A 23,100-nucleotide genomic window follows, 5' to 3' on the forward strand; every position below is an offset into this window, starting at 1 on the left:
TTCCTCGCGCGGTTCACAGACTCGCCAGCCGCCTGCCACTTTTGCGGGTTGGAAGAGTCTGTGTACCACGTGTACATGCAGTGTGTGAGGTTGCAGCCCCTGTTCCAATATCTAAAGGGGCTGCTCCTTGCTTTTTGGCTGCATTTTTCACCCACCATCCTCATCTTTGGACACCCTGTGCGTAGGGGAGAGGGTAGGGCCGAAGATGTCCTTGTTGGGTTGCTCCTGGGCCAGGCCAAGCTGGCCATCCGCGACTCACGGCGCCAGGCGGAAGAGGGCTCTACCCAAGCCAGCTGCCTGCCCCTTTTCCGGGGTTACGTCCGTGCCCGGGTGGTGTTGGAGAGGGACTACGCGCTGTCCACGGGCACCCTGGAGGAATTCCGGGACCGCTGGGCACCGCGGGGGATTGGATGTATCCTGGATGGGGATTGTAGTATAATTGTATGATAGTTTTAATAGGTATATTTGTTTGTATAATATTCTGGTGGTGGGTTCTGTTTTGGTTTTATTGCATTGTATATATTATTTTAATATTTGAATAAATATTTTTGATTAAAAAAAAAAAATAAAAAAAATAAAAAAAAAAGCTCATCATCAAACTCCACCAGCTAGGCCTCAGCTCGTCGTTATGTGACTGGATCCTGGACTTCCTGCTGGAGCGACCGCAGGCAGTGAGAATGGGCCCGCACCTGTCCTCCACTATCACCCTGAGTACCGGCACACCACAGGGCTGTGTTCTGAGCCCCATGCTCTACTCCCTCTTCACACACGACTGTGTTCCTGCATTCGACACCAACACCATTATCAAGTTTGCAAACGACACAACGGTGATCGGGCTGATCACCAACGGGGATGAAACAAACTATAGAGCGGAGGTGCAGAACCTGGCGGACTGGTGCTCTGATAACAACCTGTCCCTAAATACCACCAAGACCAAGGAGCTGATCATCAACAGTAGGTCACACAACGGGGAATATGCCCCGATCCTTATCAATGGGGTCAATGTGGAGAGAGTGTCCAGCTTCAAGTTTCTGGGCACTCACATTTCGGAGGACCTAACATAGTCCACTAACACTGCCGCCCTGGTCAAGAAGGCACAGCAACGACTGTTCTATCTAAGAACACTGAAGAAGTCTGGTCTACCCCAACAGCTGCTGACGACCTTCTACCGCTGCACCATACAGAGCATCTTAACACATGGCACCCTGTGTGGTATCTCAGTTGTACTGTGGGAGAGAGGAAAGCTCTACAGCGGGTAGTCCATAGAGCTCACAAGACTATCAGAACACAGCTACCAGCCTTGGAGGGCATCTACAACACACGATGCCTCAGAAAAGCCACCAGCATCCACAAAGACTCTTCACACCCCTGCAACAGTCTGTTCGAACTTCTTCCATCGGGCAGACGATACAAGGCCTTCTACGCCCGCACCTCCAGACTCAGGAACAGCTTCATCCCCAGGGCCATAGCTGCTATGAACCGGTCCTGCTGAGCCGGATGGTCACATCGCACAGTGAACCGGCACAGATCTACTTGCACTTTATTCTGTCTTAAAACTGTTCTCATTTGTTTCATTGGGTTGTTTAAATTAATACTGACTAGCTAATTGATTTATTGCATCGTATGGGAGGCGCATTCCCAATCTCGTTGTCCCCTGTACAATGACAATAAAGATATATTGTATTGTATTGTATGGGGCGGATTGAATACCCATGTACACTTCTGATCCTGGAGGTATTTCCCGATGCTGTCGGAGCTGGTACTTGAATCACCCATCTTCAGCTCCTGACTGGCACCAACAAAGTTAGTGCCACAGTCTGACCGTATCTGCTTTGCTGGCCCTCTGATGGCAAACAACCTCCTCAGGGCATTGCTAAAGCTGCTAGCACTCATGCTCTGTCACTTCGATGTGCACAGCTCTGGTACACATGCAGGAGAACAACACAGCCCATCTCTTGCTGTTGCTGTGTCCTCCTCTGGTCCGGCGTGACGCCACCTCCCAAGGGCCAAACACGTCGACACCCACGTAAGTGAAGGGTGGTGCCACTTGTAGTCGCTCCGCTGGGAGGTCAGCCATCTGCTGGTACTCACTCTTACACGGAGTTTCCTGCAGATGACGCACCTGAAGAGGAAACCACTGATGCACCTCTTCGCTCCAACCAACCAGTAAGCAGCCTGTCTCACAGCACCCTCAGTGAAGTGCCTACCTTGATGTTGCACAGCTTCATGATCATGACCCACGAGTAGGGTAGCCAGATGATGACGTCCTGGGATGATTACCGGGTTGGTTTCCTCTGCTCCCAGCTTTACCTGAATGATGCAGCCTCCCACTCGTAGCACCCCACTGCCACACAATATTGGACGCAGCTTGCACAAAGGGCAGTGTGAGGGGAGGTTGTGTGCTGCAGTGGTGCACCCCATCTCTAGTGAATAACACTGTTGTTGGACGCCCTTTATGATGAGCATCTCTGCTTTCTGCAACTCTTCTACAGTAGGGCCTGAACGATAAATGTGCCACCCTTGGCAGCTGCCGCCTTGGTTAGGCTTAGAGAAGGTTTGAGCAATGTGGATTAAGCGTGCCACTATGCACCAGGGTGGTGCTCCACTTGGAGAAACGCTCAATTGTTAAGGGATTCGGCCCGGTAAGGACCTGTGTGGTGTTAGTTGCAAGAGGACGGATCTCACTATCTAGATCTGGCTCAATGACTTCAAAGGTCTCTTGAGGTAAGGCATTGCAGGTACGTGGTCTCTTGAGAAACGCTGGACCTGACAGCCAGGTGGTAGTGCGGAGTGGAGCTGCTGGGACAGACCGTGATCCGTGGTTGGCTGGGTTGTCATCCGTGGGAACAAACCTCCACTGATGAGGTGATGAAAACTGACGTACACTTTGGACACGGTTGTGGACGTATGTGTAAAACCACCTTGACCGGTTACAGATATACCCCAGCACCACTTTGCTGTCAGTGTGGTAAGTGATGTTGTCAAATGTCAAGTCCATCTTCTTCACAATCATCTCTGCGATTTCGACAGTGAGGACCGCTGCACACAATTCCAGCCTTGGAATAGTCAGCTCTGGCTGGGCTTTCCCAAAGATGAAGCCCACCTCCATTTGTCCATCTTCGGTGGTGACCCTCAGATAGGCGACTGCGGCAATGGCCTTGACTGATGCCAGTGAGAACACACAAAGCTCAAATGTGAGAATGTGGTGTAGGGGCGTGGGATCTGTAGCTCCTGTAGATCCTGGAGCGAGCCCCTCCACTTGATCCACTCTGCCTCCATGTCTTGGGGGAGAGGAGAATCCCAATCATCAGTCTGCTTGGAGAGCTCCCTGAGTAACAACCTGACTGGAGCAAGGAAACCTAATGGGTCATAAAGACTGTTAACTGTTGATAATGTTCCTCTGTGAGTATAGGGCTTCTTCACCGCAGACCACTGGAATGTTCATGTATCTGCAGCGATATTCCAGGACACACCAAGACTGTGCTGGAGAGGGAGGTCATCTGCGAACAGGTTTAGATCTTTGATGTCTTTCTCTCGATCTTCAGGAGGAAATGCTTCAATGACTGCAGCTCTGTTCGAAACGACTTTATGCAGCCTGAGGTTGGATACTGTGAGCATCTCCTGGGCATGATAGAGGACACTGATGGCTTCTGCTTCACCCCATCATCTACATAGAAGTCACGTTCGATGAACTTGCGAGCGTCATTGCCATAGGTTGTTTCTTCCTCCTTGGCAGCTCTTCGGAGACCATATGTGGCGACAGCCGGTGAGGGGCTGTTGCCAAAAACATGCACGCGCATCCTGTAGTCGATGATGTCACTCTCTGGATTGTTGTTACGATACCACAGGAAGCGTAGAAAATCTCGATGGTCTTCTCTCACGACGAAACAGTGGAACATGTGCTGAATGTCGGCGATGACTCCCACTGGTTCCTTCCTGGATCTCATGAGGACTCCTAGTAAGCTGTTGTTGAGATCAGGCCCTTTGACCAGCACGTCATTCAACGAAACCCCCTCAAACGGTGCGCTGGAGTCAAACACCACACGAATCTGATCTTCCATTCTGGGATGGTAGACTCCGAATGAGGGAAGATACCAACACTCTTGTTCAACTCTGAGTGGTGGTGCTACCTCTGCATGCTGACTGCTGAGCATTTTGTCCATGAGCTCCAAGTAGCGTGTCTTCATCTGTGATCGTTTGTCCAAAGTCCGATGGAGAGAGGCGAGTCTGCTGTTAGCGTGCTCTCGATTATTGGGCAAATGCTGCCTGGGTGACTGAAATGGCAGAGGTGCGACCCAGCTATACGAGTTATCTTGGTAACACTGGTCATCCATAATCTGGAGAAACCTCAGGTCATCGAATGATGGTGCTAGGTCGTTATCACTAGCAATACGACGGAAGACTGACTGCTCCAGGTTCTGTCCACATGTGGTCACCCGTAGACCGGCCATGGACATCAACTCTGGATCATCCTCACAAAGAGGTGAATAGGTGACCTTCTCCTTCACTGTAACATGGCTTGTGCATGGTGTGAGGTAAGTAGGTCGACCGTTTCCCAGAATGCAGGTCTTGTAGGTGTCCACTTGGGTAGGTCTATGTGCTCCACCAAGACATACATCAACAACTACCCATCCCAGATCCAGCTTCTGGGCGAATGGGACATTGTTGGGACCGTTAATTTGCTTCCTCACTTTATGCTCCTGCAGGATATCTCTTCCCAATAGGAGCAGTATTTCAGCCTTTGGATCCAGTGGAGGAATCTCATTGGCAATGCCCCTGAGATGGCTGTGGTGACGCGCAGCATTGGGAGTGGGGATCTCGGCACGGTTATTAGGCACCTGATTGCATTCTAGGAGCGGAGGAAGAGGGAGCAATGTCTTCTCATGCACAGACTCCACCATGTAACCGGAAGCTCTTCTACCTGCAGTCTGCTTGAGCCCAGCGCATGTCCGCGGCGTATATGGCTGAAGATTTCCTTTGATCTCTAAGATATTGAAGAACTCAGATTTTGCAAGAGAGCGGTTGCTCTGTTCATCTAAGATGGCGTACATCCTGCGTGCCTTTACAGTTCTTGGCGACATGACTTGTGGAGGAGCAGCAGCGGAAACAAATGGAATGTTCCTTAAGGAAATGTTTGCGGTCTTCCAGGCTCTTTTCTCTGAAGGCTCTGCACTTCTTTAATGGATGAATCTTAGCATGAATGGGACACAGCTTGGCTGGGTCACGGATTTCCTGTGTCTCAGGAGTTGTTGGAGATGCTTGTGTCCTGTGGATGGAGATGAGAGTTTTACCTCAGGAGTTGTTGGAGATGCTTGTGTCCTGTGGATGGAGATGAGAGTTTTACCTCAGGAGTTGTTGGAGATGCTTGTGTCCTGTGGACGGAGATGAGAGTTTTACCATGTCTCTCTATTGTCTCTCTTTTGACAATTGCTCGATTGGGAAAGCAGAGATTGAAGCTGGGGTCCATTCTGATTTTTGCCTCCAAGCGGATAAAGTCGACAAACACTCTAAATGGGGGGAAAAAGATGTGGTGCTGGAGTTTATACTTAGACCCAAAGGTCCACTTTTCCTGGATGTTATAAGGAAGCTTTTCAACAACCCCTGGAGGTGTCAAGGTAAGACAAACCGCGTAGATACCCATCGAACTTTGCCGCTTCGATTTCTGACAGAAGGTGCCGGAGCTCACGTAGCTTGTATGGCTCTCTGATGGTGATCCTGGGAAAGTTCTCAAGCTTGGTAAAGAGGGCATGCTCAATAGACCCGGGTGAGCCATAGGTTTCTTCAAGCCTCTGCCAAACCATCGTCAAACCTGCTGATGGACGTCTTATGTGGATAGCCTTAATTCTTGTTGCCTGCTCCGAGGATTCTTTTCCAAGCCATTTTATCAAAAGATCTAGCTCTTCTCCGGGTGAAAAGCCCAGGCCTGCTATGGTGCTTTGGAAGGAGGATCTCCAAGCCCAGTAATTCTCGGACTTGTCATTAAAGATCGTCAATCCCGTTGGAACACGCTGGCTGCGAGCGAGGTATCTGGCGAGGTCTTTGGTGGTGGGATTGATATCGTTGTTGGCTCGAGGAGACGGCACGGTGGCGCAGCGGTAGAGTTGCTGCTTTACAGCGAATGCAGCGCCGGAGACTCAGGTTCGATCCTGACTACGGGTGCTGTCTGTACGGAGTTTGTACGTTCTCCCCGTGACCTGCGTGGGTTTTCTCCGAGATCTTCGGTTTCCTCCCACACTCCAAAGACGTACTGATATGTAGGTTAATTGACTGGGTAAATGTAAAAATTGTACCTAGTGTGTGTAGGATAGTGTTAATGTGCGGGGATCGCTGGGCGGTGCGGACTTGGTGGGCCGAAAAGGCCTGTTTCCGCGCTGTATCTGAAATATGAAATATGAAAATATGAATATGAGTCGATAAAGTCACCGAGCAGAAAGGTTGAAGTTGGCTTTCTATCCTCCAATCTAGGCTCCATGTTTCCTTGGACATTACTGGGACTGTGATGCCCATGAAATGAACTGGCCAGATTAGACTTGGTCTGATGGGCAGGCGGCAATGAACCAAATAGTATGCTTTCACTCTCGATATCATCATTGGTAACGTGTTGGCTTTGAGTGAACAGGGCTTGGTGATCTATTACATGACTTTTGTTCTGCCAATAAACCCGCTTCGATGGTGTCAGCCTCTGCAATAGCTGCTTTCATCTCTTTCTCTTTTTGCAAGGCCTCTAAGGTGGCCTGAAGCCGAGCGGCCTGGGCCTGAAGCCGAGGGCCTGGGCCTGAAGCCCAGCGGCCTGGGCCTGAAGCCCAGCGGCCTGGGCCTGAAGCCCAGCGGCCTGGGCCTGAAGCCGAGGGCCTGGGCCTGAAGCCGAGGGCCTGGGCCTGAAGCCGAGGGCCTGGGCCTGAAGCCCAGCGGCCTGGGCCTGAAGCCGAGGGCCTGGGCCTGAAGCCGAGGGCCTGGGCCTGAAGCCGAGCGGCCTGGGCCTGAAGCCCAGCGCACCTGGGCCTGAAGCCGAGGGCCTGGGCCTGAAGCCCAGCGGCCTGGGCCTGAAGCCGAGGGCCTGGGCCTGAAGCCGAGCGGCCTGGGCCTGAAGCCCAGCGGCCTGGGCCTGAAGCCGAGCCGCCTGGGCCTGAAGCCCAGCGGCCTGGGCCTGAAGCCGAGCGGCCTGGGCCCGAAGCCCAGCGGCCTGGGCCCGAAGCCCAGCGGCCTGGGCCCGAAGCCGAGCGGCCTGGGCCTGAAGCCCAGCGGCCTGGGCCTGAAGCCGAGTGGCCTGGTCCTGAAGTCGAGCGGCCTGGTCCTGAAGCCGAGCTGCCTCGAACTTCATCGCTTTCTCTCTCTGAGCGAATGCTGCTCTGGTTTCGGCTGCATTTGCATTTGCCTGAGCTCTGAGGGCGGCCCTGCTGGAACTGGAACTGGCTAAAGAGCGATAAGAACGAGCACTAAGAGACTTGACTTCATTCTGTGAAGCGTTGTCTTGGTTGCCTGATGCCATGGCTTTGAGGTGTGGACGGACAATGTAACGATGTGAGCCACCTTTAGCACAGCTTGTTGTGTTGCTGTCTTTTCATTATATTGGACTCGCCGAATGTCCCTATCCGGCTATCCAACAAGCTAAACAATTGATCCAATAAAGACCAGTAGAGACGAGCTGTCGTTTGATGCTTTACTGTATTCAAATGTGAAACTGTAACGTTTAGGCACAAAAAGAAATAACATAGGGTTTAGGTACATTATACGTTTAGTGTAGGAACATACAAGGATGATGTCAATAAACAGAATTACTTAGACATTGCATCTAACAAACTCTGTGACGAAGGATGGCAGCAGATTACACACAGGTGAATTACACTGTCTACACCATGAGGGTATCCCTTTCACAGCTCCATTTCCTTGTTTATGACAACTTCCTGTCTATTAGGGAATGAAACTTAAAGCTGCTGTACAAAAACTTCCAGCAGGTGACAATAATGCATTTAAACAAAATTCCATCCAGTACATGTATGGTATGCTTGCCTTCATTGCTCGGGGCATTGCATGTAAGAGTCAGGAAGTCATGATGCTGCTCTAGAGGACTTTGGTTAGGCTGCTCTTGGAGTTACTGTGTGCAGTTCTGGACGCTCCATTACGGGAAAAATGTGGAGGCTTTGGAGATGGTGCAGAGGAGATTTGCCAGAATGCTGCCCGGATTACAGCTGGAGGGAGAGGTCGGACAGACTTGGATTGTTTTGTCTGAAATATCAGAGATTGAGGGGAGGCATGATAGAAGTATTGAAAATTATGAAAAGCATAGATAGGGTAGACAGTCAGAACCATATTCCCAGTGTGGAAATGTCCAAAACTAGAGGGGCTAGCTGTAAGATAAGAGGGGGGATGTTTAATGGAGTTGTGTGGAGCAAGAGTTTTACACAGAGTGTTGGGGGCTTGGGTTAGATTGCCAGGGGGGGTGGTGGAGGCAGATACGATAGTTGTGTTTAGATAGGCAGATGGAAGTGCAGGGGATGGAGGGATGTGGATCATGTGCAGACAGATGGGATAGTGTAACTCGGCATTGTGTTTGGTGCAGTCAGTCAATAATGCTAAAATGAACAATGATTTGCTAAGTTTGTTTTAATTTTCCAACGACTTGTTATCAAACTGATTGGTGCCTCACTCACTGCGGAAGTCCATCTGTCAGATGTCCACCTCTGCAGAAGGTCACCTATGTTGAGAAGAACCGCATTTGGAAGGTAGGGGGCAGCGATGTACTGACCACACCTGGACATTACCTGAAACACAGGTGTTTAAAGTGGTTAAACAGCAGCAGCAGCAGCAGCATTGATCTGCTCCAGTTCTAGTGACAGATCCAAACACTAACTCTGCTCCTCTCTCCACACCTGCTGGAGCTCCAGTAATTTACACTTTTATCACATTTACCTGTTCCGACAATTCAACATCTTCTCCCAATTTCCTCCCCATCCTCTGTCGAGATCATCCCGGCCAAACTCAACTCTGTGTGAGTCTGAACTTTCTAAACTTTCCAAAGGTGATCAAGGAAATCAAAGGACGAGTCTCTGATGATGTTGGCTGCTTTTCCAAGGCAGTGTGAGGTGTAGATGGAATTAACGGTGGGGAGTCTGGTCTGGGTGATACAATGACAAGCCTTCACCGGGAACACATGATGGCCAACGTGTGCTACGAGTCCAACACTTCAATGTAGACACCAAGAAACCACCGTGTGGCGCCAGCAATGGCTGTCTCGCCAACAGTCTGTCTGTCCCTTCCTTCTGTTGTTTGTTTAGTATGTTTTAAATGTATGTTATAGAGTTCTTTAGCTTGTTTTTATGTGGGGGGTGGGGGGGGGGGAGGGGGGAGGGGTTGGGGAAACTTATTTAATCTCTTATCTACGCAGAGATGTGATTTTTTATTCAATTACTGCTGGTGTGTTTACATCTTTTCTGATCAAAAAATCAATCATGGAAACAGACTCTTCAGTGGATTATGTGCTGGCAGAGGACCTAGTTAAACAAGGCATTGTGTTCTGTACATCTTGTACTGTTCTATTTACCATGTCTATGCAAACAGTGTGTAAATAACTATCAAAGTTAGTGGAAAGCAGAAGTCATGCCTCCATTCCTTCTCGCCAGAGATGCTGCCTGACCCATTCTGTTATTCCAGCACTCTGTATCTATCTTCAGTGTAAACCTGCCCATGCAGTTCCTTCCTGCACAGAGGTCATGCTGTGTGTCCCTCAAGGGGAGTTTAGGGGAAATTAATGATCGCTGCTCCATAAGTCAATCATCATCAACAGTTTCTTCAGTTTTACTTTAGTTTAGTGATAGAGCATGTTCAATGCAAATTGTCTGTAAATAACAATTAAAGGCAGTTTAGGATACAGCATGGGAACGGGCCCTCCAGCTCACTGAGTCCACGCCGACCATCGATCACGCGTTCACACTAGTTCTATGCTATCCCACTTTCCCATCCACTGCCTACACACCAGGGGCAGTTTACAGAGGGCTGATTAACCCACAAACCCGCACGTCTTTGGGATGTGGGAGGAAACCGGAGCACCCGGAAACCAACGCGGTCACAGGGAGAACGTACAAACTCCACACAGACAGCACCCGAGGTCAGGATCGAACCATGGTCTCTACCTTGGTGAGGCAGCAGCTCTACCTGCTGCACCACTTGGTTTCCGCCATGTGAGAAGGAGGGATGGGAAAGATTTGAAGGCAGTTTTTTAAAAGATGTCCTTGACAGAAGGTGCCCGAGCTCAGTGTAAATATGGGGACAATGGAAACTGTAGGGTGAGAATCATCTCCTTCTCCATATTCTTCATATCCCCCTCAGCTTAAAGCTGTGCCCTCTGGTCTTTGACATTCCCACCCTGTGATGTGGATGAGAATCACCTCCAGTCCTGCGTTCCTGTCCTGGAACACAAAAGTGAACGTCCCGTAGTCAGAATGTTCCCCACACCGGGTCTGTTTTTCCTTCACACTGGATTTCTGTACTGCTGGGTAATACGCAGCTCTCAGGGTTGATAAATTGTCTTTACCTTTAAAAGATTATACAATAGAAATTAATCATTTTTCTGAAATGCAATTTAGTTTTAGTTTAGAGATAATCATAATCATAATTGTAATTTATTAGCCAAGTACGTTTTGCAACATACGAGGAATTTTGTTTGCCATACAGTCATAACAAAAAAGCAACAAGACACACACCTACATAAAAATCACCACAAACATCCATCCACCATGTGCCTCCTCCACATTCCACATTGTGATGGAAAGCAATAAAGTCTTATCTTCTTTCCTCCCGTGGTCGGGGGAGTCGAACCATCCGCAGCCGGTAATCGAAGCCCCCACGTTGCTGCTATAGAGCAGCAATCGAAGCCCCCACGTTGCTGCTATAGAGCAGCAATCGAAGCCCCCACGTCGGGGTTGTCTAAGTTCCCACGTCGGGGCGGTCGAAACTTCTGTGGCTTGGAGTCCCCGAAGTCGGCCGCTAAGCTGGGACCGTGAACTCCGCGATGTTAAAGTCCGCAGCTCCCGCAGGTTGGAGCACCAAAGGCCGACCCCTGGCAAAGGGATTGCCCGCTCCAAGATGTTAAAGACCACAGGCTCTACGGATTTGGAGCTCTAGAAGTCCCAGCAAGATGCCACCAACTCCATGACGTTAGGCCGCAGTGCAGACGGAGATACAACACGAAAAAAGTTATATCTCCATCGAGGATAGAGATTAAAAAATCCCCCCACCCCCTGTAGATTAGTGTAATGGTGTCATGCATGTTATGCGCCATGCTTTTGTAGTTACGCCCCTTTAGCTTTGGAGTGACCACTGCTTGCGAAATTCGGGTTAGTGTAAGTGGAACGTGCAGGCGTGAGGTCGTGCTTGCTATGTAATTAATAAAGTCTTTGGATCATTATCCAGGTGTAAGGCTTCTGTTATTATCCGGTCTGCACAACATGGTGTCAGAAGTGGGATTCGAACCCACACCTCCAGTCGGAGACCAGAAATTGAGAACGCCATAAATTCTTTTCAAGGAATCAAAACCAAGGAGAACCTGTTGAGTTATACGTTAGTGCCCTCAAGCTTATCACTAGTCAATGCGAATTTGGAGATATTCATGATAGTCTTGTTCGCGATCGTTTAACCCATGGCATACTGAATGATAGGTTGCGCGATGAATTACTGGGGAAAGTTGACCTAACCTTTGCGGCTGCTGAAAACCGCTTATCTCAAGTGCCGGTCACCAAACTAAGATTGATCAATAATTGCTTCAACTGTGGAGGTTCACATGTCACGGTTCGTGATCGTTGCCCTGCGTATGGAAAACTATGTCGATTCTGCAACAAACTAAACCATTTCATTAGGTGTTGTCGATCACGCAGATTTCAAACCAGACAGTCAGTCAACTCGCTTGCCCATGATGAAGGTTCAATCTCTAAGTTCTCACACCCAGTTCCCATGGTTGTACAAACAGCTGGCGAAAGTGCAGAGATTGATATACATGCTTTGTCTAAGTCAGTGCACCAACAGTTAGATCCCAAGGTCGCATTGCTCATTAATGGCAAAACCCTTTATCTCAAAGTCGACTCGGGAGCGCGCTGCAACGTTATCTGTAAGGCTGTCTTCCAGAAGCTGATAAACACAGAAACCTTATTTCCAACAGCTGCATCACTTGTCTCGTTTGCTGGAACTCGAGTACACCCCATCGGCCAAGTTGAGTTACGTTGCTGTCTCCACACATGCCCACATCCTGGATTTGTACGTGGTACGTGAGAATGTACCATCCCTACTGGGTGCTGATGCATTCCTAGATATGGGTTTGATCACTTTCAGCCCTTCTGTCTGTCCTCTGACTACAGACTATGATTTTACACATCAGATTCTGACACAATACAAAGTTTTGTTTAACGATAAGCTGGGCAGGCTGCCTGTCAGGTACACAATTACCATTGACCCTGAGGCAATCCCTGTTTTTCGTGCGACTCATAAGATTCCCCACGCTATGTGGGATCATGTTCAAAGTGAGCTTAACAGAATGGTGTCTCTGGGTGTGCTTACTCCCGTATCTGACCCCTCAGACTGGATCTCCGCAATGGTTGTCGCTGCTAAGAAGAACAGAGACGAGATACGGATTTGTATCAACCCCAAGGACTTAAACGCAGCGATCCCATACGCACTGTGGATGGGATTGCTGCGCAGATGGCTGAAGCAACTGTATTCACGGTGCTAGATGCCAAGAGTTCATTTTGACAGATTCCACTAGAACATAACTCCTCTAAGCTGACAACTTTCAGCACTCCATTCGGACGTTATAAATTTCATCGGATGCCTTTTGGTATATGTTCTGCCAGTGAAGTATTTCAACAAGCCATGGAGCAATTGTTTGCGGGCTACCCGTGCTCCATTGTAGTAGACGATATCCTCATTGTTGGACAACAATCTGTCAAGAGTGTTGAAGCGTGCCGAGGCCATCCATCTCAAGCTAAATCCTCTAAAATGCAAATTCAGAGTGAATGAGGTAAAATACTTAGGCCATATATTTACCAAAGACGGCCTCAAAACTGATCCAGCAAAAACTAGTGCTATCAATGAGCTTCCAGCACCCACAGACGTGCTCAGTTTCCAGAGATTCCTTGGCATGGCCAACTATTTGAGCAAATTCATTCAGGACTTCAGTGAAATTTCAGCCCCATTACGCCAGCTTACACACAAAGACTCTGCTTGGACTTGGCACGAGCAACAACAGACTGATTTTGACACTCTTAAATGGCGGATGTCTAATGCTCCGACTCTGGCTTACTTTGACCCTCAACTACCGATTACTCTTACTTGTGATGCCTTACAACACGGGCTGGGCGCTGCATGCCTTCAGAATGATGGCAATGGCAATAAGCTGTTGCCTATGCTTCACGCACCATGACTGACACAGAACAACGATATGCCCAAATTGAAAAAGAACTGTTAGCGGTTGTTTTTGCTTGCAAGAAATTCAACGATTTCGTCTTTGGCCGCACTGTCACAATTGAAACTGACCACCAACCTCTAATCAGCATTGTCAACAAACCTATCCACACCTCTCCAGCGCGTCTACAACGGATGTTACTGCAACTTCAGAAATATGACATGGTGCTGGTCCACAAACGTGGTAAGGACATGCACCTGGCCGATACTCTTTCGCGTGCACCCCGGAAGACCTGCGAGTGTCCGCCCTCGCCGGATGACGACTTTGTTGTGATGTGTGTGTCTTTTATCCCTTCGTCCTGCATGGAGGACCCGGTTGCCCACACTGCTGTTGACAGTGCCCTACGGTCGCTAACCTCCGTCATGAAGCGCGGCTGGCCAGACAAGCACTACAAGTGCTGCTGCCAGTCCGGCCCTTCTTTGCTGTCTGGGATGAGCTAGTGTTGCAAGATGGCATTATTATAAAAGGACACAAGGCCGTGGTTCCTGCCTCGCTGTACCACCGGTATTTTAACGCTGTCCATGCGGGACACCCAGGTGCTGAAGCCACTGTTTCACGGGCGAGAAGCATGTTTTACTGGCCTGACATGGCCAAATACATCACCGGGAATGTGGCATCCAGCGCAGTGTGTAACAGTTTGGCTCCTCACCAACAAAAGCAACCGCTTCTTTCACATCCGGTACCTGAGCTCCCGTGGTCTACAGTCACAGCTGACATATTTGATTGGCATGGCAAACAATACCTGGTGGCCATGGATTCTTATTCAGGATGGCTCAACATTGATTTTCTCAGCAGCCCCACTTCCAGCGGAGTGATTTGGAAGTTATCTCGCCACTTATCAGTCCACGGATCCCCGGTCAAATTGCTAACTGACAACGGCAGTCAATTCACCAGCCAACAATTCAGGGAGTTCGCTAGACACTGGAACTTTCACCACATCATCAGCAGCCCCAAATATCCCCAGTCTAACGGGCTGGCTGAACGGGCTGTTAAAAGTGATAAACAGCTCATGGAACGTTCGTACAGAGCAAAATCGGACATCTTCCTGGATCTGCTTAACTTACGCAACATCTCCCATGACCCCATCGTGGGTTCACCGGCTCAACGTTTATTGTCAAGGCAAACCCGTGCCACAGTGCCTGTAGCCAATCAGGCTTTAGTCCCACAAGTGTTTCCACCAGATGAGGTTCAATCCAGGTTGCAACAGAAGCGTGACATTCAGAAACGATGGTTTGACAAGACTAGTAGGCCACTGCCACCGCTGACCAAAGGGCAGGTAGTCCGCTTACAGACTGACAGAGGCCATGACCGTATCGGAGTAATTTCTGGAATTGTTTCGGAGCCACGCTCATATATCGTTAGTGCCGATGGCGGTACCTACCGACGTAACAGGTGGCACATCCTGCCTGTGGCGGTACCTACCAATGGTGGTACCTACCGATGGCGGTACCTACCGACGTAACAGGCGGCACATCCTGCCTGTGAACGAGTCAGTTCCTCCTCAGTATTATCCAGATCGTACAAGTTCGCTTCCGTTTGCGCCAAGTGGCACTCGCATGCTTTTGCCAGCACAACAATCCATGTCTGCAACAGCTCCTCTGCCTGGTCCATCTTCCCCTCCATATTCATCGCCTGTTCCACAGTTTGCTGCTTCGTCTCCAGGGACGTTGATTCAGTCTCCCTCGCCTGTGGAATCACCTGCTCTCTCCCCGGATAAGAAGAATGAAGATGGTCTCTATCGTATACGTGTTGGTCGTGTTTGCAGGCTGGTTGTGAAGTATCCGGACTATGTCTAACTTTCCTCCAGTTTGTCACCGATTGTTATACATGACGTGCTTAGTTTATGGGTCTGTATCTTTGTTGATTCTTTAAGAGGGGAGATGTAGATTTGTGTAATGGTGTCACTCATGTTATGCGTCATGCTTTTGTAGTTACGCCCCTTTAGCTTTTGAGTGACCACGGCTTGTGTGATTCAGGTTGGTGTAAGTGGAACGTGCAGGCCTGAGGTCGTGCTTGCTATGTAGTTAATAAAGTCTTTGGATCATTATCCAGGTGTAAGGCTTCCGTTATTATACGGTCAGCACAATATACATTGTGTTATTATACGGTCCCCACAAATACAAAATGAAAAATAAGCTATAACATGCATTTTACAACAAACTAAAAACACAAAGAATGAAAAAGACGGAGACAGACCATTGGTGAGGCAGCCTCATGCGGCGCCCCCTTGTGGAGGGCCAATTAACCTGCAAACCTGTACGTCTTTGGAGTGTGGGAGGAAACCGGAGCACACGGAGAATACCCACACCATCACAGGGAGAATGTTCAAACTCCTTACAGACAGTGCCCATTGTCAAGGTCGAACCCAGGTCTCCGCCGCTGTGAGGCAGCAACTTTACTGCTGCGTCACTATGTTATATCTTTTAACAAATCTGCAAAACAGATGGTAATAACCCCTTCCACCCATGTCCCTCCCTCTGGCTTTACATTTCACTCCCCCTCTTTGCTCCATATCTGACAACCTTTTCTGTCCCTTTCACTTCTAGCCTTTGCTGCCTCCTTCAATCTGCCAATCATACCCCTCCCCATTTATATCCACCTATCAATCGCATGTGTCTGTCCCACCCCATCTCTATTCTCCTGCTCCTCCCCCCATCTTTCCATCTTTCTGTATAAAGGTCCCAACGTCACCTGTCCATTTACTCCACAGATGCAGCCCAACAAGTTGAGTTCATCCAGCACTTTGTCTTTGGTCAATATTCCAGGTCAGCAATTCCTTGTGCCTTGTCTACAGGGTCACAGAGACGTACAGCATGGAAACAGACCCTTCAGCACAACTTGCCCGTGCTTCTTCAGAAAGGTCTCAACCCAAAACGTCACCCATTCCTTCTCTCCAGAGATGCTATCTGTCCCGCTGAGTTACTCCAGCATTTTATGTCTATCTTCAGATAGAACTAGTGTGCGGGAGATCGCAGGTCGGAGCGGACTCGGTCGGCCTGTTTCCACTCTGCATCTCTAAATTAAATTAAACTAAATGACATTGTAATGGAGACTTACTGCCGATCTTTTGATGCTTGCTGACAAAGAAATCAGTCCCAACTCCCAGACTCAGTTCAATGACTTTCAAAATCCGCATCGACAGGTCCTTAAATGTTCCAACGAATGACTCCAGACAACTTGAAAACTCAGGTAGCTCTTTAATTGGCCATGTCTAATAGAAAATAAAATAAATTTACTTTGAATTCACTTATTTTTGTACTGAAATAAGCATAAAAATTAAACATGCAAGAGTTACTTCAGCATTTTGATTCTATCTTAATTGTAAGCCAGCATCTGCAGTTAGAGTCATAGAGTCATAGAGTGAGACAGTGTGGAAACAGGCCCTTCACCAACAATATCCCAGCTACACTAGTCCCACTTCCCTGTGCTTGGTCCATATCCCTCCAAACCTGTCCTATCCATGTACCTGCTCTGGCAGCTTGTTCCATACACCCACCACCCTTTGCGTGAAAAAAATTACCCCTCAGATTCCTATTAAACCTTTTTCCCCTTCCTCTTGAACCTTTGTCCTTTGGCTCTCGATTCCCCTACTCTGGGCAAAAGACTCTGTACATCTACCCGATCTATTCCTCCCATGATTTTGTACACCTCTATAAGATCCCCCTCACCGTCCTGTGCTCCATGGAATAGAGACCCAGCCTACTCAACCTCTAGTTCACACCCTCCAGTCCGGGCAACATCCTCGTATATCTTTTCTGAACCCTTTCAAGCTTGACAATATCTTTCCTATAACATGGTGCCCAGAACAGAACACAATATTCTAAATGGGGTAGCACCAATATCTTCTACAACTACAACATGATCTCTCTACTTCTATATTCAATACTGACTGATGAAGGTCAAAGTGCCAAAAGCCTTTTTGACCACCTTATCTACCTGCGATTCGACCTTCAAGGAACCATACACCTGTCCTCCTAGATCCCTCTGCTCTACAACACTCCCCAGAGGCCTATCATTTACTGTGTTGGTCCTGCCCTTGTTCGTCGTCCCAAAATGCAACACCTCACACTTTTCTGTATTAAATTCCATCAACCATTCCACCGCCCACCTGGCCAATCGATCCAGATCCTGCTGCAATCGTTCACAACCATCTTCACTAACTGCAAAACCACTAAATTTTGTATCATCAGTAAACTTGCTAATCTTGCCCTGCATGTTCTCATCCAAATCATTGACTTAGATGATAAGATTAGTTCCTTCCCACACAACATGCAAGCTATGTATTAATTTAGATGTTCTGGAAAATATTTTTCCAGTGAAAACTAAACATTGATGTTTAGAGTTTAGAGCTACGGCACGGAAACAGATCCTTTGGCCCTCTGAGTCCACACCAACCATCGATCATCTGTTCACACTAGCTCCATGTTATCCCACTTTTGCATCCACTCCCTGCAACTAGGGGCAATTTACAGAGGGCCAATTAACCCACAAACCGCACGTCTTTGGGATGTGGGAAGAAAGCGGAACACCCGGAGGAAACCCACGCGGTCACACGGAGAACATGCAAACTCCACACACACAGCACCCGAGGCTAGGATGGAAACCCGGATTCTGGCGATGTGAGGCAGTGGCTCTACCAGCTGTGCCACTGTGCTGCTGTGATGCTTTGCTAATGGCAATAAACTCTAGGCTCATTTAATCTAAGAGTAAAGGTTTGTGAGGCTGGATTGATTAGTAGGACTAGATGTTACAATCCCTAAGGTTTGCACTACAATTGACTGGTGTTGTTCTTGGGGGTGACCACTAGGTGATGTTGCTACCATTCCGACACATCTTCAGTTGTGTACCTCAACGTCACTGGGTGTTTCGGCCTTTTATCATAAGACACCCTCAGTCGAGGCAGGCCCACCACAGGGTGATCAGACCTGGGTGTGTGTCTTATGGTTAGCCTCTAGATGGTCACGTGGCAGCCCAGACAGTATCTCTTCTTTTCAGCCACAGCCAGTGACTGCTCCGTTCGGCGGCATTTGCAAGTTCTTTGATTGCCCTCCTTTGGGCCTGCCCTCTGACTCCAACTTCCCTCAGGAGCCTTGCAGTGGAACTGGCTACAAAGCCCCTGCACCCCACCTCCACTGGACGCACTCTTACACTCCAACCACGCTCCTCTACCTCTACTGCAAGGTTGGAATATCTCAGCCTTTTCCTTTCAAATGCTTCGTCCACAGCCTCCTCCCAGGGCACCGTCAGCTCAATGATGTAAACACGCCGACAGGAGCTGGACCAGAGGACGAGGTCTGGTCACAGGTTGGTAGCTGCAATTTCAACTGGGAAGGAAAGCCTCTGGCCTAGGTCAACCCGCATTTCTCTGGCTGCGCTCAGTGGGCATGAGTTGAGAGGTGAGGTGGTAGTCTTCCGTTTCTCTCCTTCCCGGATGAACGATTGGATTTGCGGGAATGTTAACTGGGCATTGATAGGCATGGCGTTGGTGGTGTAATGAAATGCTGGAACACAAATTTGATCTGAGAATTTAGCTCCATTTTGTTCTTCACAAATGCTTTCTGCCATCTTATTAATACTAACACTTCTACAGACTGAAGAAGGTCACAACCCAAAACGTCACCTATCCATATTCTCCAGTGATGCTGCCTGACCCGCTGAGTTGCTGCAGAACTTTGTGACTTATTTTGTAACCAGCATCGGCAGTTACTTGTTTCTTCATTGAGTATAAAAGTCAGGAAGTCATGTTGCAGTTTTACAGGCCACGTTGGGACTATTGCATGGAGCCCTGGTTGCCCAGATACAGGAAGGGTGCAGAAGAGAAGGCTGCATGGATTAGAGAGTGTCAGCTATGAGGAGAGGTTGTGACAAACTTGGATTATTCTCGTTTGGAACGCTGGACGGTGAGGGGAGACCTGACAGACATCTATAAAATGATGAGGGGTGTAGAGAGGGTATAGAGACACAACAATTATCCCAGAGTGGGAATATCACACACTCGAGGGCACTGCTTTAAGGTAAGAGGGACAATATTTCCTGGCATGGATTGCAAACCAATCTCAATGTGAATTCTGAGATCTTACGTCACCGGAAGACAACGAAGTTACGTTAAAGATTTCTTTCAGGTCATTGAGTTCCGTTGGGTTTAAGCTGTGAAGAGAAGAACAAGAGAAGAAATGTTTATTTAAACATCCATGCTTAAATGTTCCTCTATCACTTCCCCTGGGACTGCCACTGACAATATAACACAATCACTGTCAACGATCACACCTAACTCAGCGGGTCAACCAGCATCAGTAAGATAGAGCTCTCGGGGCGAATGGAATGAACGGATATGGGGAGAAGGCAGGCACAGGTTACTGTGCCATGATCACAATGAATGGCGGTGCTGGCTCAAAGGGCCCAAATGGACTCCTCCTGCACCTATTTTCTATGTTTCTATGTTTCTAGCACTGGAGATAGACACAAAAGGCTGGAGTAAATCAACAGGACAGGCAGCATCTCTGGAGTGGAGGAATTGGTGATGTTTCGGGTCAAGACCCTTCTTCAGACTGGATGTCAATGGCAGGTGACGTTTCAGTTCTAGGTTAGTTTTAGTTTAGTTTAGAGACACAGCATGGAAACAGGCTCTTCGGCCCACCGAGTCCACATCAATCAGTGATCACCCGCTCACACTAGTTCTATGCTAAAAATTACTGAATTCATATTTTTTGGTTGTCAAAAGTAAAGATAATTAAAGTTTATAAACTTTCAACTATGAAACAGAGAATGGGATTAGATGTCATAAAAAGGGAACTGTAGATGCTGCTTTATACCAAAGATAGACACAAAGTGCTGGAGTAACTCAGCGGGTCAGGCAGCTGGAGAACATGCATAGGTGATGTTTCAGGTTGGGACCCTTCTTCAGATTAGATTAGTGGGATTAGCTGGGTGATTTTCATGGTGTGGGACAGTTGGGATCTCTGCCTAGACCCCGACAGATCTCAATATACCAATGATTTGGATGAGGGAACATATTTAATATTTTCAACACAAAATGCTGGAAAGGCACATCTATGGTAAGAGATACAGAGTTATAGATTAGATATAAGATACTTCATCAGCAGTAGGAAGTGCAGAATGAAGTTAGTTTGTCATTACTGAGGTCATGGGAGGAGTGGAAAGAAGAAAGATCATTGTTGAGGGATGCCCAGGAAATGTTGATGTGGAGAGAACTTTCTGGTTACAAACCTGCACTTCATTGGGATGTGGGAGGAAGCCGGAGCACCCAGAAGAAACCCACGCGGTCACAGGGAGAACGTGCAAACTCCACACAGACAGCACTCGGGTATCTGGTGCTGTGAGGCAGCAGCTCTGCCTGCTGCGTCACTGAGACGTGATGTCAAAACCTGTTGTCCCTGCACTCAATAATCTTCCTGGCATCTTCTGTGTATAATTGATTTTCAGCATTGGAAGAGGCGCACTGAAGGGGGAGTTTGAGGGGAAAGCTTACCTCTCAGTCTCTAAATCACTCCACCCATGGTTTGGAAATTCAGAGTCCTTTGACCGAGCATATTGCTGTTTAATGTCCTTGGGAAGTAGAAAGAATTTCCTGCAGATATCCATCGCTCTAAACACCTGTGGAGCAAGTGTTTCAAATTATACATGTGGTAGAAGTGAATCCGTCAAATATTCATTTATATTGTTCTTGTCTATGAATGAGATAATGGTTACTTTGTTTGTCTCACAGTTCAGCATTTTATACAACATAGAACATAGAACAGCACAGAATAGGCCCTTCGGCCCACAATGTCCATCCCAACCATGAAGCCAAGTTAATCTCCCCTGCCTGCACGTGATCAATATCCCTCCATATCCACTTCTTTGCACATTGAACGGTTACATTTGTAAAGACGTTTATATGCAAGATATTTTCTATATAAATAATGAGTTATCTTCCCAGAATAGGAAACAAATGCATTTTCACACAAAGTGCTGCAGTTACTCAGCCTGTCAGGCAGCATCTCTGGAGTACATGGACAGGTGATGTTTAGGGTCCTATATGCACCTATCCATGTTCTCCATAGATGCTGCCTGACCCACTGAGTTACTCCAGCACTTTGTGTCTTTTGCTCAGCAAACCAGCATCTGCAGTTCCATGTGTCTACGCAAATGCATTTTGTGTGAATACAATATAGTATAAATTAATATTGTGCCCCGTAATGCAGTTGCTAGTTAGCAGAGTCAGGTTGCTCCCAGAATGGACAGTCCCCAGATTAGAACAGGGTTCAGTTCCTGTGGGCTATCTGTCAGTGGGAAATGAGGGACACACAGTGCGTGGGAGAGGGTCACAGAGACAGGGGTGAGGGGAGAGTGAGAAGGCATGGGGAGAGTGTGGCAGCCAGCCTCACTGACAGCATGAGAGAGCGAGGGAGTATGTTCAGCCCCTTGTGGGAGGGAGTGGGGGGAAGGTGGGGTGAGAAGGCACACACAAACTCCCCAATCACATCTGGGAGATGCCAGCAAACCCACCCCCATCCATGCTGCCCTTCCCCCACACACTGACCTTCATGTACGGACTGTTCATGCGTCCGGCCTTAGTGACCCGGGCAGGAAATGACTTTAAATTACAACATATTAGATTGCAGTAGAATTACTAGCAATGGGGCAGCACAGTGGAGCAGTAGGTAGAGCCACTGCCTCACAGCGCCACCCACCCGGGTTCCATCCTGACACTGGGTGCTGTCTGTGTGGAGTTTGCACGTTCTCCCTGTGACTGCGTGGGTTTCCACCGGGTGCTCTGGTTTCCTCCCACATCCCAAGGACATGCTAGTTTGTTGGTTAATCGGCCCTCTGTAAGTTGCCCCTAATGTGTAGGGAGTGGATGAGAAAGTGGGATAACATAGAACTAGTGTGTTTGGGTGATTGATGGTCAGCGTGGACTCGGTGGGCTGAAGAGCCTGTTTCTATACTGTATTTCTATATCGAGCTAAATATATATAACGGGATATTAAAGTGCATGCTTACTTGCTCATCTTTGATGCCGGTGTTTTTGAGGTACACAAATCCAAGTTCACTGAATGCCCGTCCGATCTCTGTGGATAATCGTTTCATTTCATGGGCTGAAGGTTCAGCTTCACCCAAGGCAAATGAGCCAAAGTCAACCACAGCCACACTCATCTTCTTCCAACGATTCTGGCCTCGTAAGGACGTCCTGTAACCCAGGGCCGCGTGAATTATTCAACCTGATTCTACCTGGCACCAACATGGTTAAAGACAGTTCTCTTTATTTATCTTTACACTTTTAGACTTGAGATACATTTCCTGTAAGTTACTTGGTAGCAAATTGTTTCTCACTTTGTACATGAATTGAGCTGTTTGATATTCCACAATGTCATAAAATTTGATTATTTTAGACTTTATAAATAATGAGTTGGTGTGTTCACAAAAACCGACATTATGAATTATTCTAATGGCTGTTTTTTGCAGTTTGAATAGTGGTTGTAGTGAACTTATATATGTACTTCCCCACACCTCTATACAGTAACTTAAATAAGGTGAAACTAGTGAACAGAACAGAATGCGAAGTGATTTGTTATCTAGGAAATGTTTTGCTTTGGCCAGAACTGAAATGCGTCTAGATACTTTACTGTGGATATGTTTAATGTGAGATT

The 23,100-nt window shown here is 48.0% G+C and overlaps 1 protein-coding gene across 2 annotated transcripts in view; it reads right to left on the reverse strand.

The window, feature by feature from the left end:
- LOC144602192 (uncharacterized) overlaps positions 1-23,100 on the reverse strand; it is a 39,214-nt gene that overhangs the window by 13,961 nt on the left and 2,153 nt on the right. Inside the window, exons 2-7 of one of the 2 annotated variants that reach the window (XM_078414941.1) lie at positions 22,454-22,640; positions 20,940-21,064; positions 19,531-19,597; positions 16,508-16,661; positions 10,386-10,531; positions 8,652-8,762 (exon numbers count right to left, since the gene is read on the reverse strand). In XM_078414941.1, the coding sequence (XP_078271067.1) occupies positions 8,652-8,762; positions 10,386-10,531; positions 16,508-16,661; positions 19,531-19,597; positions 20,940-21,064; positions 22,454-22,606 (756 nt within the window). In that variant the 5' untranslated portion in view covers positions 22,607-22,640. Of the gene's footprint in view, positions 1-8,651; positions 8,763-10,385; positions 10,532-16,507; positions 16,662-19,530; positions 19,598-20,939; positions 21,065-22,453; positions 22,682-23,100 lie in introns of both variants that reach the window. The other variant, XM_078414942.1, reaches the window with a different exon arrangement.

The sequence above is a fragment of the Rhinoraja longicauda genome, chromosome 18 (genome assembly GCF_053455715.1).
Source record: "Rhinoraja longicauda isolate Sanriku21f chromosome 18, sRhiLon1.1, whole genome shotgun sequence".
In the NCBI taxonomy this organism is placed as follows: domain Eukaryota; kingdom Metazoa; phylum Chordata; class Chondrichthyes; order Rajiformes; family Arhynchobatidae; genus Rhinoraja; species Rhinoraja longicauda.